General features: G+C 38.8%; 1 protein-coding gene and 1 long non-coding RNA gene across 3 annotated transcripts; both read right to left on the bottom strand.

The window, feature by feature from the left end:
• Nucleotides 1-1,037: 1,037 nt before the first annotated feature.
• On the bottom strand, nt 1,038-14,101 carry GATM (glycine amidinotransferase). Of its 2 annotated transcripts, XM_042876061.1 has the most exons (9): nt 14,021-14,101; nt 13,504-13,713; nt 7,972-8,167; nt 7,038-7,228; nt 5,835-5,972; nt 5,306-5,470; nt 4,253-4,316; nt 4,010-4,126; nt 1,038-2,085 (listed from the first exon to the last, which is right to left on the bottom strand). In XM_042876061.1, exons 1-9 carry the CDS (start codon nt 14,087-14,089, stop codon nt 1,973-1,975), a joined length of 1,263 nt encoding a protein of 420 aa, XP_042731995.1. In that variant the 5' UTR covers nt 14,090-14,101; the 3' UTR covers nt 1,038-1,972. The 2 variants fall into 2 exon arrangements, with proteins under 2 accessions (XP_042731995.1, XP_042731996.1); XM_042876062.1 differs by lacking the exons at nt 13,504-13,713; nt 14,021-14,101 and adding an exon at nt 8,535-9,450.
• A 362-nt stretch (nt 14,102-14,463) lies between these two features.
• Nucleotides 14,464-18,150, bottom strand: LOC122182389. Its single transcript, XR_006179784.1, has 3 exons — nt 18,041-18,150; nt 16,697-16,851; nt 14,464-14,525 (listed from the first exon to the last, which is right to left on the bottom strand). It is a non-coding gene; the product is annotated as an uncharacterized LOC122182389 (long non-coding RNA).
• Between the last annotated feature and the right edge of the window lie 1,185 nt (nt 18,151-19,335).

The following is a 19,335-nucleotide window of genomic DNA, read 5'->3' as shown; positions in this document are numbered from 1 at the left end:
AATCGCATATCAACCCCACGGATAGCTGTAAGCATACTTGTGAATAAGTTTGCATACATACTGTATCCAGTGGGAAAATACTACAGTTGCAAGAGCAAGAGAAACTCTATTCTTTCTGGTCTTGTGCTACGGGAAACTTGCACAGGCTCCTACAGGGTTCCCAAAATGGCTTTCAGCACTTTGGAAGACCAAAGAAATTTCCAGGTATGTAGTGTTTAACGTTCGCTACCCTCCACAGAGTGCCCACATGCGGCTCCCTTTTTCTGAATGAGGAAATGGATTGGCTAAATGAGCAGCCTGAGCTCAGGGAAGGAGGAGCTTTAACACTAGCAGCTGTATCTTGTGACACTTCATGCTAAGCACACACGTGCAGACATCCACTTCTGCACTTATAACATGTAGAAAAATGGCAAAAAATGCCCTTCCATGTGTGCTCTTCTACCCTGCTGTTTTGGCAAAACATCCAGCTCCTCTGTCATCAGTGGAAAGCAAAACTGAGTTACATAAACACAAAGATGAGCTTCCATTGTGTAAAGAGCCTTGATTTTAAGAGTAAAAAGGAGAAGCAATCTTTAGTCAGTGAAATGCTTGGAGCCATCTTATCGGTTCTTCTAGTCTGGCACATCTTAAAGTGTTCTAGATTATCAACATGAAACAAATCTGTTTCTATCCAACTCCAGGTAAAATATGACTATGTCTCCTCATAATTTGGTGATACCTTACATGACACCTGGTTTTGCTAAGTTGGACTGCATTGTAAGAACTAGTAGATTCCTCCACCCTGCGATAAAAAACATCTATGAAGTATGAAGCTAACTCCCCCACCAGTCTACTTCTGGGCAAAATACAAGCAGCAACACTGCATGGTAATACAGGACAAGGATATCCCACGTTAGAAATATGCACAAGATGTTACATGTTTCACAGAAAAATCCATGTGTATTTCATATTTCCATCTGTATGCAGCATTTTGCAAGCACCTAGCCCTCCAGATGTTTTATGCTTACTCCTTTCCAGAAGAAAAAGGGAAACACAGAGAAGGCAAAAACGTTTATTAGCATAAAAAGTACATATTCAGTAATCAAGACTCAAATTTCTGTACCTGCTACTGTTGAGGGAGGTTGTTAGAGTGTTGGAGGTTTGAGGTGGGAGACATGTTATGTTTTTTTGTCTGTTTTCTTTTTACTTTCAGTTTTTTTGTGAGTTTTTTTTGTTTGTTTGTTTGTTTTTAAGTTATGTAAACAATTCACAGTAAAACCCGTAGATGAAGACTACTAGCTATCATTTATATACTTTAAAAAGTTAAATAAAAGAACCTATTTCAGCAATACAAAAGGTAATATAAAAATGTGTTCAGATGCATGACAAACGCGTTAGAAGAAAACGCAGAAGGACATCACAAGTAAATAAAAATAATGTTTTAAAGTTAGATCATACTAGAGATTCTCTGTATGGTCCAACAAGAAAAGCATTTTGAAATTACTCAGATCTATAAGAAATCTGTACAGATGCACCTGTTTTAACTGCATTAAACACTAACATATTAGAATAATAAACTGATTAAAAAGGAATAAGAAATGTTAATTCAAGCTTAACATTTCAAGCTGCCTATTTCATAGAGCAGTAGACAGAGGTAGATGTCCAGTGTTAGTGACCAAGCAAGGGCATCTAGCAAGGGCCTTTAGCTGTCTTGTCAAGTCTTTACATTCAAAGCCAACGTGAAAAGGCTTCACAGGTAAAGGATGTCTTTCAAAAAGCCAGCCTGAAAGTCTGCATTGCTGATGGAAGTTGTTTCAATTATGCTGCTTAAAGTGAAGAGCACTTAAGAACAAATCACTCCCTAGACCACTGTAAGGACACCACTGATAAAGCACTAGAACAAATTAATTTCAATTTTGTTAACAAGGTTGCATGAGCTCATTCCCTATGCTTATTTTTGAAGCTAAACCATTGCTGCCTAGCTGGCTTGTGACTAGTCAAAGTAAGATTGCAGGGTACCACGGCGGCGGATATCACATGTCCAGCAATGGAAACCACCTCCCAGTGAGTTGGCATGGCGAATATTCACTTTAATTGTAGAAATGCCTGCAAGAAACATACATTGCATACTTTTAAATGAAAACCTCAAATTCATGTGGTAAGCTTTGATCGGGACATTAATTAATGCTTTATCAGATCATATGGCTGGATGCAAGTACAGAAAGTATTTCCTACTCATTTGTTAAGAATTTCTTTCCCCAAATTCTAGGCAGAGAACAAGCTAGGAACATAGTCAATTCATTAATTCCAGCCATGCCCTTGGGAATATACAGTACCCAGAGCACAGCTGGTATTTGTTGTGTTATGACATGTCAGTCATAAAAAGAAAAAAAGAAATCTCTTTTTCAGTATATGAAGAATTTGCTGAAATGCTGCTATGATGTGTGACCAGGCACATTTACATACATTTCTGTTAGCATTTATGGTTCAGACACTGAAGGTGCTCTTTCAAGTGCCTTTCAAGAAAAGTAGAATTCAAAGCGCAGATCTCCAAGTCCCTCCTTCCTCTGAGAGGGAAAAAAGAGGCCGTTGCAGTTAAAACCTCAGTTAAGGTAAATTTCCTCCCTCTTCTTTTCAGATCTGATTTTTTTCAGCTGTGGCACAGCTTAGGCAAAGTCCTCACAGGTGGACTTGGATCAGAAGGACTTTTGTGGTTTGAAGTTTGTCTTTTTGCTTCTTGGTATTTTTGCGAACTCAAAAGCAGCTCAGCAGAATCCACCATCTTGGTTAGGAATATTTTAATTCCCAGCGGACTGATCTCAGCCCTATGAATTTGCTGACTACAGGATTTTACATAGAGCTCACGTGGAGTAAAGTTCAAGTGTAAAGGATGTGGTGACAACTGGTGTTAATAGCCTCATTTTCTAAGTGCATTAAAGCATTTATACATCTGCTCCTTGCTCATACAGAGAATTAAGAGTGCAAATCAAGAGTTACTCACTAATGCTGTATAGCATTTTTTTTAGAGCAGAAAAAAGCATTAGATTGCATGGTTCACCCCTGTGAGCTCTCTCAGATTCAAGGGAAGCTTCGATGAAGTGCACTCATCCATGACCACACCAGCCTTCCTTCTAGGTTCAATCTGTCTTTCCCCTTTAGTTCATTCTCTGCCTTTAAAGGAGTCTTCTGCTCCTGAGAATTATCATCTCTTACTCTCCAATATAATGATTGCTCACTCTCCCTGATTTTTCATATCTAACCATCTGTCGTTCTTACCCATTAACACTTGCATCACCGTGAGCTTAACCTGCAGCAAGTGTCAGCTGGTCTTGAGCAGAAGCAGTTGCTCAGAAGGAGGGCAGTCTATGAGCTGTAAGTAGAGCTACCTATATCTTTCCCCCCAAATGTGATGGGAACAATTGGATTAACTGCATGACTTCAACAAATTAAGTTTGTCTTTTCAAGGAGCTAAGATAAGACTCAGATTTTATATTCAATTACAGTTCTTTTGTCACTGCATATCATATTTTTCCCTGTAATGAGGTTACATCTCACAGGAGTGAGAGTCTCCATTAAGTGAGCAGAAGCCCCTGGTTTACACAGCCGAAGTTTGAAGTACAAAGAGTTTGGAACTAAAAGAGAAATCTGAAGTATTTTGGCTGCTTCACTCAGCAACGTGTGCAAGCAATCTCTCCAGCACAAAATTTGACTTCCAAATCAAACAGACAGTTTTATATTAAAAAAGCTAATTCAAAAGCATTCTACTCATACTTTTAATTAGTATTCATACCTTCCTTTGCTGCAAGCCGTAGGAGACACAAGGTGTAAGAAGCTCACATTCGTATAACTTAAGTATTCAGGAGATAAATCCCTAAATGACTCTTATTCATTAATCCAATTGTTTGAATACTTTCTCCAGTGCTTTGACTACTACAAGTAAGGCCTCCATTCATCCTGATGCACACAGCTGATCTCAAGATCATTTCACTTCAAGCGTATGTTAGAATAATTAGAAGAAATTAAGACATACCCAAATTTTCAAACATCTTCTGAATTGAAGTCTCATTGGCATCGACCATCACACGTTTCTCATCCAGCATTAGGACATTCATGGAAAGCCATTTGGAAGACATCCACAGTGGGTGATCTAAACACAAGAGAATGAACCTTCTACAGTAACTGTAGATTTTGTTCCACAAAAACACTCTTAATCCAAGAGAATACTCTTGGAATTCTTAAAAAAAAAGAAAAAAAAAAGAAACTCTGAATATACCATCTGGGATGAGTGGCACTGGTGGATGAATCACTGTCCAGCCTGATTTCTTGAAGAGCTCAATCTGAAAGACAAACTTAGTTAGATTCTAAACAGGCCTCTTAAAATATCACATTATGTCCTCTGCTTCTTCTCATTTTCTAGTGCTTTTCTTAATACAATCTAGATATACAAAGTCATGTTACAGACAAAGGTGATACATGCAGTTCAGAGCCTGTCAAGTTAAAATGATACTTGTAAGAGTATTGTATTAGTATTGTGTTTGTTGTGACTTCTCACATGACTACAGGAATCACTGATGAGTTAGAGTGCCAATAATAGAGACAGAATCAGCAAAAATATCACTTGAAATTACTTCCGCATCATGCTTCCTAAGAAACTTAGTATGCATCTTATTTAACAAAAGAAAATAAATACAGGCATTGTATGGAATAATATGCTTGTCTAAGAATTAAAAAAATTAGTAAAATTATCCTCTTCTTATTTGGCTAAAACAGAATTGACTTTTCAACCTCACTGCCTGAAGTCTTGGAATAAATGGCTCTTTATGTAACCACGTATGTTGTATGTGGGTATATGTGTAACCACGAGAGGGAGCTCTGATTCCGAAAACTCAGTGAGCAACTCGGTTAACGATGGAGAGGCTTCCCAAGTAGGAATTGGAACAAAAAAAAAGAGGGGGGGAGGGGGAGAGGAAGGAAGGAATTCCTCATTGGAACAGCAGAAACGCCTCGATATCTCCTTGGATACAATTACTATATTTAAGTTATCAAAGCATTACAGTAGTAGTATATCCTGTATACTTGCTTCGACCCTACACTGTTATAAAATAGATCACTTCCATCATATTTAAATCATGTAGTCTCACAATAGGAAAGCAAAGAGCAGCAGGGATACTTTTCTTAACTTATGATTGCTCTTTAAATTGAATAATTCAATGTTATTCAAGTGTACACAACTTGTGGGTTGGCAATTGTCCAGCAGAGCCCTAATCCATCTGAATAAGTTTTAGATATTGAACACTTGATACTTCCTCTTTTGCTATAATCTTACCTGGTGGCACGGACGGTCTGGGTTGGACAACACAAGACCAGGTCCAATGATATTAAACGTGGCATCAATGTGCATAGGGTTGGGATCCTTAAAGGATATTACATGCACTCGGTAGTCAGGTGCAAGGTGTCTCCTCATCCATTCAATGCCCATGTAATTTGTAACCTAAAAACAGATCTAAGTTTCACTAGCTAGAACACAAACAGCATCCAAACATGGCTTTTAGAAAGTTTTATTTAAACAAATATTTAACACCAAAACATTATAAATCTGTGCCTCTAACTAACTCCTAACAGCTAAGAGGCACTCTATGAAATAACTTATTTTGTCAAAACTACTATTTTAATATTTTATTAAAATATTTTTCATTAAAATAATTAACAAAAAAATTAATAATTTTATAATACTTTATATGACTTATTTTGTCAAAAATACTATTTTAAATTTTGGGAATTTAAAGAATATAAAAATATAAATGCAGTATACAATATAGACAGTAACAAAACTGCTGGAAGAAACCTTTGTTTACCTGACTCCTTTGAACAAAGATATCTCTTCCAGCTCTAATGAAATCAGCAGCATCAAAGCATGGCTCAAATTCAGTAGTTACAAATTTTCCCTGAGCAGCCAGTTTATGTCTGTCTTCAACAGAGCGGATAGGATAATCCTGGTTGTAAAAAAGAGAACAACTTTAGGCTCATGTTGGTAGGAGAAAGCTTTTGATCTCTTTAACACTTGAGAGTATTTTGAAATGAAGAGAGTCCATTTAGATCAGTAACTAGCACATTCCTTGAAGCTGGTTTAGTTTTCTTGCTTCTAAATGAGAAGAAAAAAAAAAAAAGCTAAATTATGGAAGTTTAAATAAGAGGTTTCAAGCACATTCAAGAATAGGTGATGATAGATCAGTTATACTAAGAAGTTAATAGCTCCTTCGAGCCACTGTTTCTGCAGTACACTGGCTTCTGGATTCAAAGTATTCATTACTAGTTGAGTTTAACTATCAGTCCAACAAATCATTGCACAGTGACAGAGATACTGGTATGCAGCTATTTCCTAACAGAGGTGGACTTTGTACTTTTTCCATGCTTTAGAGGGGAGCAGTACTTCAACTTAGAAGGTAGATCTCCAGAAAGTTAAATGTATTTTAGAATCATACAATGGAATTAAAAACAAATTAGGTAGAAAATAGCATTTAAAAAGCTACTAGATAAGTAAGCATGCAATTTACTGCTTGGATGTTTCCTAATACTGAACAACTCTTCTAAAGTAATCTAATTTAACAAAGGCTACTTTGCATCACTGGGAAGTGTCAATGCACCCAAAATAATCAGTTTAAATCCTCCACTATTTCTTCACTTAACTTCCAAAACTTCATGCAAAACAAGAATTATGAGGTCTTTTTGGTGAAAAATGTGCATAGTCTGACTTTCCTGATACATTCTGAAAATATGGACATCCTCAGAGAATCTTAATTCTTTAAAGATATCTTTGTGATGTCCTTCCAGCAATACTGTGCTTCAGTCAGCAATCAAAACAACTCAAAGCAGACCTGAATTCAGCTGGCACAGCTTCCTGCTTCTTATTACGCAGGCATAAACTCAGTTTCACATGGAAAGACCATAAAATATCTGCATACATGGATAAGTTCCCTATTCCCTCCCTGCCCCCCTCCCAATTTTGTGAAACAGATGTTGAAACTGACAGAAGTTCTGAAGCAAAATGAGAATAATACCTGATCGTAGAGCTCATCTGCCATAGTGGGTTTGGGAGCAGTTGTCCATTTAGCACCATTGTTGAAGTAATCTTTAATTATTCGCCTATATGCTCTGTACTCAAAGAAACGAGCACGCCAAGCCATAGGCGCTTCAATGATTTCATTTCCTACCACCAGCAGGATGTCTCTTGGCATGGCAGCATACATACCTAAAAGGAAAAATTCCACTCATTGATGAGACAAATATGCGTTCCTTATTTCTTTCAAGCTATTTACTTTTCACACTGATTTTTACCATTACTGCTCTCTGAAAGACTTGCAAATAGCATCTTCACAGAAGTCGGAAAACCAGACCATAAAGAGGACCTTACTGACATCCCTCAGTTTTTCTACATGATCAAAAGACTTGCTTCAAACCCTCACAATGCTTTGCTCATAACAAGTTTACAGCTAGCAGGGAGTCATCTGCAATCTACAAGTCCCCACTTCCCAAACTGGTTAATGGAAATTAAATAGACAAGTGTCTAAGGATGACTCAGATCAATAAAATGAGGTAGCTGGTTATCCAAGTTGACCACATTTCTTTATATTACATCCTTTTTAACAGTGATAGCACAGAATAGGAATTTGATGCAGTGCAGAACTAGTCCCAAAAGAGGTTGTAAATAAACAAACAAACAAAACAAACAAAACAAACAAAACAAACAAAAAGAAACAACAATCAACTGCTTTGTAGTTATGTAGTGCAGCACTGTGACATGTCAGCAATCCAGATGTCATAATTCCAACCATAAAGATTTTCTAAGTCATGGCTACACCCAGGCACTACAACCCGAACTAGCACTGGTTCCTACTCCTGCTTGGAACAGGGAATAAGACTAGATGGCATCCAAAGTGCCTCAGAAAAGAGCTGAACAGACTGTAATGCCATCTACAAAGGAATAACATTTACCCGTAGATTCAAAATCAGGAGTTTTATACTTCACAGACCAGTCAATTGGATCAGGCCTCTTGACAATTACACCTTCTTTTTTCAAAATATTGCACATCTCTTCAATTTCAGCAATAGCTTTTTTCACATGGTCTTTGGGGAAGCTTTCACCTCCAAATTTCTGATAGAATCCCCAGTACTTTTCATATGTATTGGCCTAAAGCAAAAGGACAAGTGACAAAGAATAAGCAGCAGTTATTTTTGTAAAAGTGGAACAGATACACAATATACAAATCTTCACATTTAGAGTTTCACCAATTCCACATTGCTTTGTATAAAGTTACCACCATCACATCCCAGTGCATCTTAAGTTCAAGTCCAGCAATGATTTGAGGAGTTGGTGAGAGTTGTTACTGCTGATCAGGTCCTGCTGATCCTTTTAGAATATGGCTGGGGTAGTGCAGGGAAAGGAAGGGAGAAGCCTCAAGACTTCAGTTAATGCTGCCTATTATTCCTTCTTGAGAATTCCTGTCCTAGTAGTACACTACTGTATTTTTGTGCTTACTTCTGCTGTTAATACTTACCACTGGCAAGGTTTTGCTCAGATTCTTTATGATGTGCATGTATCCAGTTACTAGATATGTATAAGTGCAGGTGTTAGGCTAGTTGTGAATGGCTGATGTCTTCACAAATACTTCCACACAGTGTAACAGAGTTAAGTTACAGCTGTACATGCTGAGAAGACTCACTCGACTAGCAGTTTTAGCACTGCTGACAGACAGTACATGTGGCATGATGCCCAAATGAAGTGTCTTTTGATGAACAGCAGAAAAAAAAGAAGAAAAAAAAAGATAAGTCAGTTCTGGAAAGGAGAGAAGTATATATTTCATTCCCATTTGCAAATGTAGTGCTTTGGCTTTGAGATGGGATTTTCAGGGTATTATATTTCCTCATATTTTTGGTTATGGATGGATCAGTAGCTCATGTTCCTTGTTTCTACTGATGGAAATACTATCACAAATAACATAGTAAATTGCTTCTTTACTAGTCTTCTCCCCTCTCCAGTCACAGCCCTACAGAAAGTCTCAATATTAGCAAATTGCAGATGAAAATCACGACAGACTGCATAAACATCTTCTATTTACACTTCAGTTACAATTTACCAGGTAGAGCTGCCATGTGGCCATGAAAGATTTGGGCCTCATTACACCAGACCTGTACAAACACCACAGAAAGGAAAGCCTTCAGACATGACATCTAACAAAGCTAGCACAAGTGCACATGCCTGCAGTCACCTTGCCCTGCCTACTGTCATAGCAGCGGCACCAGAATTCTAAAGCAGCAAGGGACAACGTGCCCTGTAGGCCAGAAGCAGCCATGTTTCAGGTAAAGCAGCAGTCTACAGAATGCAAGTGACACATTCATCTGTTGGGTGGATTAATCCAAGTACAACACTTACAGGCAATCCTCTGCTCTTTAAATCCTCTGATTGTTTTCTCTATCTAAAAACTAATTCAAAAGTATGCCCCTGTATTCAGGGTTAAGGAGAAAACAGAGGTTTTTAAAGCAAATTTTAAAACATTAAGCTGTTTCAGCAGCCTATCTTTGGAAGCACTTCATTTGGATTTATGAGCTGCGAAAGCAGCGGCTCAGACAGGTCTCTGCTAACACTCAGACACAGGAGCAAGTGCGAACAGAGCCCTTTCGGAATGACAACAGAAGGGATCAGAAGTAGTAAATACAAGAGTCAGGACTTCCCTCTACCAGTTCTGTTCAGTCAGCCAGGGTGAGGGACAGCAATGGGACACAGGAGAACCTGCCCTCTGTAACACAAGGCCTCTCCTGTCGCTGCAGTCCCAACCGCCTTCCCAAAAGCAGCATTCTGGGCAGAGACAAGGCAGTGATGAACCCCCAACCCTGAGTATTGCTGATATGGCAATTCATCTGAAGGTATTTCTAACAATCCAAGCTATGCACAGTACTCTCTACTATTTCTGGGAAATTGCCCTTAAACTACAGAAGTAAGAAAGAAAAAAAAAAAAAGGTCAATCTTGTAGATATTCTTAACATTTGTACGTAAAGAAGTTTGCCTCACTTGTGTGAGGCAAAAGCCTCAGTATGGCCATCCTGCTCCTCCGCCACTGGAACTTCTTCTCATCCTTCTTGGGGGATTTTATTCCTTCCCTCCCAACCCCCACAGAGGTCTCGGGTAATTTGATCACCTCAGGGCTGCCAGCTGTGCAGACACCACATGCAGATCACATGAACGGCCTAGCACTCCTATGGAATCCCATTCTGCTAAGGAGATAAGTTTGTCCCGAGGAGTAAAGCTAGCTGTTTTCAGAACCACCCATGATATATTTCAATCTCCTTAATTCCTTAGAGGTACAGCTCTCCTTTACTACTGCTCCTCTTTTTCAAACCTGTAAAATGACACCTGAGGAACACTAATCCAATGGTGTAATCTTAAAATGAAGATTTTAAGATGAAATAACACAGCAAAAACACCCCTCTTATCCTATACTTTCTTAATAGCTGAGGAAAAAAACTATACAACTGAGATGTCTCTTTTGTATTAACTCAGGGTTAAGACTTCAGGCCCCTCGGATCATATACTTGCAACTTATTTCAGTCTGCTCAAAAAATACTGCATACAGGAAAGAGCCTTAAATAACCTCCTCAGTGCACATTATGAGCTACAGCCTGAAAGTATCAAAGAAACTGCAGTAGCCTTTGAGGGGAAAAGAACAATAACACCACAAATTTATTTTCAGAAAGAAATTTAAGAGTGCTGTGAGAAAAGGGTGATATTTAACAAACAGCAGAATCACTTCCTATAGTTGATATATATTTTAAACATTTATAGTGGGAAAACAATATTACCAAGGATATCTAGACCTACCTTAAGGTAAGCTTTCACTCAAGATATTATGACCCAACTCTTATATGAGAGAAAACTCTTCATCAAAAATGCATTATTCACAAAACTGAAAAAAATATTGCAAAGGACAAAGTCATAAAGCTCAACTATTTGACTTAATATCAACTGCTTCAGAAGAACACAAGTGAATGACAAGACTTCAGATGAATGTGCTAATTCAAACAAGGGCATCTTCCTAATTAATGTAATGGTTAGCTTTCTGGTTATGGTATGGATTTCCCATAGCTTTCCAATAGAGTACTTACCTCTACATAACCTACATACTCCATTTCAAGCTCCCAAAAGAACGACAAATTAACTGTGAAATTCATTCATTCCTCCTCTTTATGCCAAGCATTTCATTTCTACATCACAGCAAAAAGACTTCTCGTACTTTCAATGTACACAGGTGAGCTGAACGCAGCCATACTCCCTTATATTTTGCAAACATGTATACAATTTTAAACCACAACTTAGAAGTACCCCCAAAGAAAAGATTCATCAAAAGCGTTTTATAATTTGAGATGTGCTTTTTGAAGTATTTCAGGTACAATACCTTAGTTCTCCTTTTTTAAACTGCCTGTTTTTAATGTTACTTTTTAAAACCTCATTCGCATACTTGGCAGAAGGCATGTGATGTGTGTAAACCCTAGGAACTGCCACTTATAGGAAAGTTGTAGAGAAAGAGATTCTTATTCACCTGCTGTTCCTGGCTGTTGTGTTACACTGTAGCAACATGCATAGACCTCCCTTACCATTCAGGGGGGTGGCCAAGATTTGAACATCTGAATCTATTCATATCTTCCACTACTGGCAAAGTAGGATTACTCAACTATGCCCCCAAGGTGGAATTACTATGTCAGCTTTCACAGCACAATTAAGAATAGAAAACAGAGAAAATTAGAAGAAAACACATTTCTGCAAGCACACTCTATCACTAACACCTGTTGTGGACAACATATTCCTCAGATTAGACATTTTAAATAAAGGACAGTTAAAAGTAAAGCTTTCTTTAACCTCCCATAGTAGGCCTTCAAATTTCAGAGTTAATTGTATACTCTGGCATTCCTCATTTATCTTTTTATAGTGCACATAACAGAAAGTGAAGTTCTGCGTTCATTAAAACCCCGCTAACTATGACATTTCAGCAAGGCAGACACTTGAAAGTATACTTTTTCTGACATTAAAGCCCTTGAGCACTACTTGAGAACAGAATTTCATCCAAATGTGATGCTACCACATAACAAAGAGAGACACTAGGGGTTTGGTTTTTTTGCATATGCTTTCTGTCCAATCACTATGGTATTTTATATAGAAGTATATAAATGTACATACATACATTTTACATTAAAAAAGCCAACCCTCATTAGCTTCTTTTTCTGAGGCTGCTAGAATTTCTCTGCGTTGTCTGAAATAGGATTCTGGAGGTTGGTAAGCAAGCTTCAGCTTTCAAGGTGTAAATAGAAGCCATAAAGAAGTCAGTAGAAAAATTTTCATTGAGCTCACTGGGGCCAAGATATCTTCTCAAATATCCCAGCGTATGTCAGAGGAGTACTCCTCTAACTGGCAATCAGAACCACCAAGCTGCAGTAATTCATTCATACTCCTGCAGACACCTCTGTCCAGTATCATCACTCAAGTTTTAAATGATAATTTACTAAGGTAAAAGGGGCTGGAGGACAAGAAATCTTTTCTGTTAGTACATCCAGCACTTCCTCTAAATTACCATTTCCAGGACTTCAAATATCTTTTTAATATAACCTCTTCTTTGCCAAAAAGGTGTGGGTCCTGGCGGGGAGCACGGAGCTGAGCGTTAGAGTCAATGCGTTCCTGCTTCCCTTTTTACACTGAGCTTTTTGGCCAATTCTGTAAAGACATCCTTAACATTTTACTAAGGCAGCAGAAGCATTGTGCCATTTTACTGGGACAGCCGTACACTACTGTACATCCTGATTATGACCAGGAATGCAAGTAAAACCACACATTCAGCACCTTTAAAGTCCAGGTAAAGTTCACAGTAAGAATCTGGAGCAAGCCCAGCATTTGATCACTCCTTGTAAGCTAGAGAATGAGAGCTTCTGCTTTGTTTAAAACCATTTAAATTCTAATGTTCCGGGTAAAGCTTTACTTAAATGTTCATAAGAAGCAAAGCAAGGCAGAAATGCAACATTTAGAGAACAAAGAAACATGGATTTAATTGTTGCTATAGTTTCATACGTGACAAAAGAATCTGAAGAAAAGGTAAGAGTACACTTCTATAGGAAACATGGGAGTTCCAGCAAGAGCTATTTGAAGAGAACAGTCCTGCCTGCCTGCAGCTGTCTTTCTCTGTAGAAAATGACACTCTCCCTCCTCAAGCAGTAACTCCAAATAGTTCCAAGCCCCAGCTCGCTAATGAGGTGACAGGGCTGATGTAGGTTTATCTCAAATGCTGCAAGTTGTGACTTAGCAGTGGGAATAAGAACCATACCTCTCACCAACATGGTGATGCTGCAAGATCCCATGGATGTAAGCCACACCTTGAGAGGGGAATTCTCCTAAGCAAAAACCACACCTTGCGCAGTGCAAAACTTGAGCTGTACGTATTGAATCTGCATTACTTCCCACTAAAAGTTGCTTTTACCCCTTTTTACCTTGACCTCCACAGAAAAAGGAGGAACACGGGCGTTTTCAGCTCTTCCCACAATGACCTCTTCCAGGGGGTCCCACTCGTTGTAGGAGCAGACGGGGCACTCCTTGGGGCTGTGGGCTTTGTCCTCAGCAGCACTGCGGTTCTGGGACGCCGCAGCCACTTGGGTGCTCTGCAGAGATCGCTGCACCCATCCCGTGAAGGCCCTTCCGAGCTTAAAACAGAAACAAAGATCACGTTTTCCTCACAGAAGGCAGCATGCAACAGCTCAGTCCGCGCTGAGCGCCTCACGCTGCAATCCTAAAGCGACGAGCGTCGTTTGGAGCATCGGCAGCAACACAGTTTATTAGAAGCGCTCTCATTCACGGCGTGCTCAATGCTTAAAGGACAACGTGCCTTTTAAAGCGCACTCAGGCAAACAGCGCTGACAGCGGTGAATGGCGCCACCGAGCCCGGCGCCGCCGAACCGGGGGTCTCCGCCCCACGCCCGCTCAGCCCCGACTTTCCCGCCCAGCACCAACCCTCGAGCCGATGAAGTGCGCCGCTTCGGCTCCCCGGCTCCCCCCGCGCAAACACCGCACGCGCAACATCTCTGCGGATGGCGGCAGCCCCGCGCCCCCCGGCCCGCGCCCTTATAGCGGCCGGCCACGCCCCGCCCGCCCAGCGCTGAGGGGCGCGGCCATTTTCCCCCTTTTGGGGCTGTGCCCCGCGAGTGCGGGCTGTCCGCCTGAGGCGATTCCCAGCGCAGAGCGGGGCTGCTTGTCCGTACAAGGGTCTCCTTATGGCTGTTTAGTTATTGAGGGCGTATTTCCATGAAGTCCCGGACAACTGCAAATTCTGGCTTCCTCAAAAGCACATTATGCTATGCTGAAAAGTCATCCTAAAGTGGAGACCCACCATTGTTGGCTCCTAGGAGACCCTGCAATCTCCTGATAATATTAACAGACGTTACCTTCAAACATACCTGTTTCAGCAGAACTGTGGTCTACAGTGAGAAACTTTCTTGCTACCAGCGCCACTTACATCCTGTAATAGAAAATAAACAGTAATGATTAGCCTAATTCACATGGTTCTGCATTTTCTCAGCTTTACGTAAAAGTGCACTGTTCAATCATCTCACGTTGCCTTACAAAAGTTGTGGGGTTTTTTGTTTCTTTCAAAAAGTTTCTTGAAGAAGATATAGCAGAAAGTATTTTAGCCCAAGTAATATTGTTTAAAATAATAAAAACCTTTTCACCAACCCTATCATTTTCTGCCTTGCAGAGCTATTCTCAGCTTTGCTCAACCCTGCTCAGTCCATGTTCATTGCTCAGTGCTAGGACGTGGGGATGCCCATGAATAGACATGATACTCGACATTACTTCTATATATAAGACCACAAGCAGTGCTGATGAACTCAATCCACATGTATATAGAAGGCAAAAGACAAACATCATTAGTACAAATGTATATTAAAACATAAACTATGATTTTAGAATATAGCACATCAGCAATAGCTTTTAACAGGAATAAGATAGATACAGGAGTAAGCAAGTTTTATGCTACCAGGTAATTAATCATTCAGCAGTTTGCTTTTTTGGCACAGACAAATGCTACAGGAGAAGTAGGACAGTACAGTTTCTCTCATCATGAATTTACATACTTCTTGGACAAAAGTTAGTTACTGTAGCTGCTCTGATATCTAGAATGTAGATAATTTGATGACTTGCTCATCTTTGTTAGGACTCATATGTAATATAGCTGTCTCAAACCATGTTTCCTTGTATTGAATATTTCCTTGTATCAAAAAGTTTATTCCTCATCGTTTCAGAAGACAATTTCTTTTTTACTTTTTTTTTTTTTTTTTTTAAAGTTTATTCCAAGTATGCTCAAATGCTTGTTATTGTTATTTTACTCTGTTGATTTTGCTAAGGTCAGTCTACTCACATTGACCTTCTGAAAGAATTAATGATTGGCTTGATGCTAAATCCAAAGGTCTTGCTTCTTTTCCCGTCCTTCTCAACTTATCAGCTAGGTTGGGACCTTTGGATCATTCTTTCTCAACTCAGTTTACATAGTTTTTATGTGGTTTTCTGACTCTGCACAATATTTCTTTTCCAACTTACTACATTTACGTGGGTCATTCTGAATGTAATGCCTCCTATTTAAGTTACAAAGTTACAAAGAGCACAATAACATTGTTTGATAGAGCAAATTCTCAGCTACAAAACACTCTTCCTTAACATAGTCATGACCATGAGCTACCACCGCTGAACAAGAACCTGCAAACCCTGCTCATAAAAATCTGCACCAGCAGAGGTGGCCTACTGTTACTGTCACCACTGCACCATCCACCACCTCACTGTGCTCACATCCACGCTTTGGTCTGCATTATTGCTCACCAAGCATCAATGAATGTCAATGGGAACCATTTTTTTCTCATGGAAGAATTGAGTTCAACACCTTTTATACACACTTCTATATCAGACACCATTCTGTCAGACTGCCCCTCTGCTGCCATCTGTTACACAACAAAATTTAACAGAAGATTTGTGGGAAGGTTCAACTTCTACTGCCATACCACCACCATCTGCCTTTAATATTGTCAGTCAACATGATAATATAGGAAGCATTTATTTTATAGGGTCCTTAAAATTGTTGTCGCCATCGTTACAGCAGGCTTGTGCTGAATAACCTACCATTTATTTATTTTCCTGCTGAACTGCATTTTTTCTGCTCATATGATTTCAGTGAAAAACATTCTTTCTATTATTTCTCACATCTCAAAGGTCTGTTTCTTCCTGTCTGAGGTGCAGTTCCTCCTGGACATAAGCCAACCTTCATTTAAGTACAATCAAAGCAGAAATACTTTCTTTCTCCTGGCTAGTGTATATATATATATATATATATATATATATATATCATCTGACCTTGAACCCTTTATTCATGCTTCATAGCATTTTCCTTCCAGCCTTCACTTAGGACAGGCCATTTGACCAGCAGTTTGCCCTCATGGTGAGCCTTAATATCTAATGCTGTTTGTGCACCCATCACCTAAAATGCAATTAGTTATCATTATGCTTCTTTTATCACTTGACTACTGTCTGTGTTATTTGACAAAAAAAAAAAAAAATTCACTTGTCTCCTTAAAGTAATCACTCACATTTCTCTGCATACTTTTTTTTCCCCAGTACACAATAGGAATTAATAAAACTCACGTTTGTGATGTTTGAATCCGTCATTCTTCACTGTTCACTATTTGCATCAACATGAGAGTCCTCTTACTTTTTGTATGCTGGGTAGCTCTTTATCTTCTTCCCCTAGTAAAAGAAGGCTTGATCTACCCATATAAGTTCTAACAGTGATGTGAGTCCTAGAGAACAACATAAACAATTATTCAAATAATTATTCAAGTAAAGCTAGTTAGATTCATTCAAATAGAAGAAAGCTGCTCAAATTTACATAATTATTTGTTACCTAAATGAAATACTAGAACCTCCGAACATCACAGAGTCTGAGTTTATCCATAATATTTTGTTGCTGTTGTTCTTTCTGGATCTAATCAGACATGTGATGGGGACTGGGCATTTTGGATCAAAAATTGTTTAAGGTCACATCATGAATGTTATTCTAGCACAACTGCTAGAATAACTGCAACATCTTGAAGGATCCACTTGCTGTCCAAAAGCTTGCCAATTATTCTTAAAGTATGTGAGGATCTAGAAAAGGTATTTTTTCTATTAAAACTTTGTTTCAGTAGAGAATTTTAACTTGAACTAGGAACAGACGCTTCGCATCACTATTGCTGAGATCTGACCTGTACAGATTAACAGACAAATTGATTTTTATATATTTTTTAATATTCTATCCATCATTTTTGAATGACAAAAAGTACCTATCAGGCTTTCGTATGTAACCACATCATTCTGATAACTAGGTCATCCATTTAAAGCAACGTGGATCCAGTTAATCAGAAATATTATGGCTCAATAGTATCAGAAAGAAAAAACATAAAATGGTAAAATTCTAGTTTAAAAACATAATTAGAAAAAAAAAAAAAGCAATGGGGACATGCAGTACAGAGAAATTAACTGTTAGACTACTGTTAATGAAGACCAATGTATAAACTCAGCTATCTTTTAGTATAGCATCTGGTCTCTTTTTTTTCCCACTAAAATGCGTATATATATTAGAGAAAGCAATGTCTCAAGAGACTATACTACTGTTTAAATGTGAATTTCCATCTGTCCAGGAACTGACATCCCACCTTCCAGTGCATTTGCTGTTGTTCAAAACTGTAACGTGGTACAGCAACATACCTGAAGTACTTGAGGGACATGATGTTTGAGGTTAAAAAACAGCTTGTCTTACCAGTATTTCTGCTATATTACTCATAAAAATGACTTGGATGATAGGATGTCTGATCCGAGCTGGTCTTATCATTTATATGTATTCAATTATTTTTACATAAAGATATATCTGTCCAACAATGAAATTATGAAAGACGTCAGTTCCTTGTGCCTCTTCAAGGATACTGCTTGATAAATTCCACCAGAACTCACCCATGAGAAGTTGGCGCTGCAGATCTTATCTGTTAGCTAACAGGAGCAACACAGAAGAATCCAATATGTTTCTTAGAAAGCAAGTTTCAAAATTCCTGAAGTTCAGAAATCTGAAAGAGATGCTTGAAAAATAGTAGAATTACATATTATCTATGTATTATTATTTCTCTTTTGACCACATGTTTATTTTATTGTCAAATCCATATGGTCTCACGCAACATCCTTGTCTCTAAACTGGGGAGACATGGATTTGATGGAAGGACTATCCTCTGGGTAAAGAATTGGCTGGGTGGCTGCATGCAGAGAGTTGCTGTGAATGGTTCAGTGTCCAGGCAGAGACCAGTGGTGAGTGGCATCCCTCAGGAAAACTTGGAACAGGAACTAGAGGAGGCCAGAAAGAAGATTAGACATAGGCTGAAAGCTCTGAAGAGACCTCACTGCAGCTTTCCAAGTACTTAAAGGGCACTTGGAAGAAAGATGTAGCAACAGGACAAGGGATAGTGGTTTTAAACTGAAAGAGGTTAGATTTACACTAGATGTAAGGAAGAATTTCTTTGCTATAATGGTGGTGAGGCACTGAAACAGGTTGCCCAGAGAAGATGTGGATGCACCATCCCTGGGGGTATTCAAGGCAAGGCTGGCTGGGCTTTGGGCAACCTGATCTAGTGAAAGATCCCCGCCCATGGTAAAGGGCTTGAACTAGGTGATTTTTAAAGTTCCTTCCTACTCAAACCATTCTTATATATTCTAAATATACGACCATACCCAATCCATAGTCATAAAACCTGTGTTCTTAGAAAAGAAGACTGAGATTTCCTTGTCTTAAAGAAAATAAATGTAAAAAATTTTCTCCTACGTGAAAATGGATAAATTATGTGGATGTATTATGTAAGAAATGTAAGCAGTAATAAATCGAACTCTTGTCAGATTCCTAGCTCTCTGGCATGATTCTGTTTGTGCATTTTTTTATTTATGCAAACATACCTCTTATCTCTTTCTGCCAAAATGTCTTTTAAACAGTACTGCAGTATACTAAACTAAGTCAAAATGGTACAGCACAGTTAGCAGAGGTACACATATGTGAAGGACAGGGGCCAACAAGGAGCTAGAAGTTGCAATTAAACAGCAAATAATGACAGAGCTAGAGTGAGATAACCATTAGTCAATTTTTTTGCTTAAAGTTAGTCCAAAAGAAGTTTTGAAATTTAAGCAAATAAAATAGTCCTTGTTCACCAAATCCATCTGAGTTCAGGAAGATAGGACTTTTGACTGTCTTACTGGCAACTCGGATCATG

Source organism: Lagopus leucura, unplaced genomic scaffold, assembly GCF_019238085.1.
Source record: "Lagopus leucura isolate 7727_CA_CO unplaced genomic scaffold, USGS_WTPT01 Super-Scaffold_100015, whole genome shotgun sequence".
NCBI lineage: Eukaryota > Metazoa > Chordata > Aves > Galliformes > Phasianidae > Lagopus > Lagopus leucura.
The sequence above is the reverse complement of the archived record's forward strand: the minus strand, read 5'-3'. Positions and strand labels throughout refer to the sequence as shown.

Bases quoted from the DNA above. Each gene is read 5' to 3' on its own strand.
- GATM (XM_042876061.1), bottom strand. From the start codon at position 14,089: ATGTTGCGCGTGCGGTGTTTGCGCGGGGGGAGCCGGGGAGCCGAAGCG. The intron at 8,168-13,503 runs GTAAAAAGGGGT...CTTTTGCTTTAG, and splicing joins CTTTTTCTGTGGAGGTCAAG to GCCAATACATATGAAAAGTA. The intron at 7,229-7,971 runs GTAAATGTTATT...TTTTCCTTTTAG, and splicing joins TCCTGATTTTGAATCTACGG to GTATGTATGCTGCCATGCCA.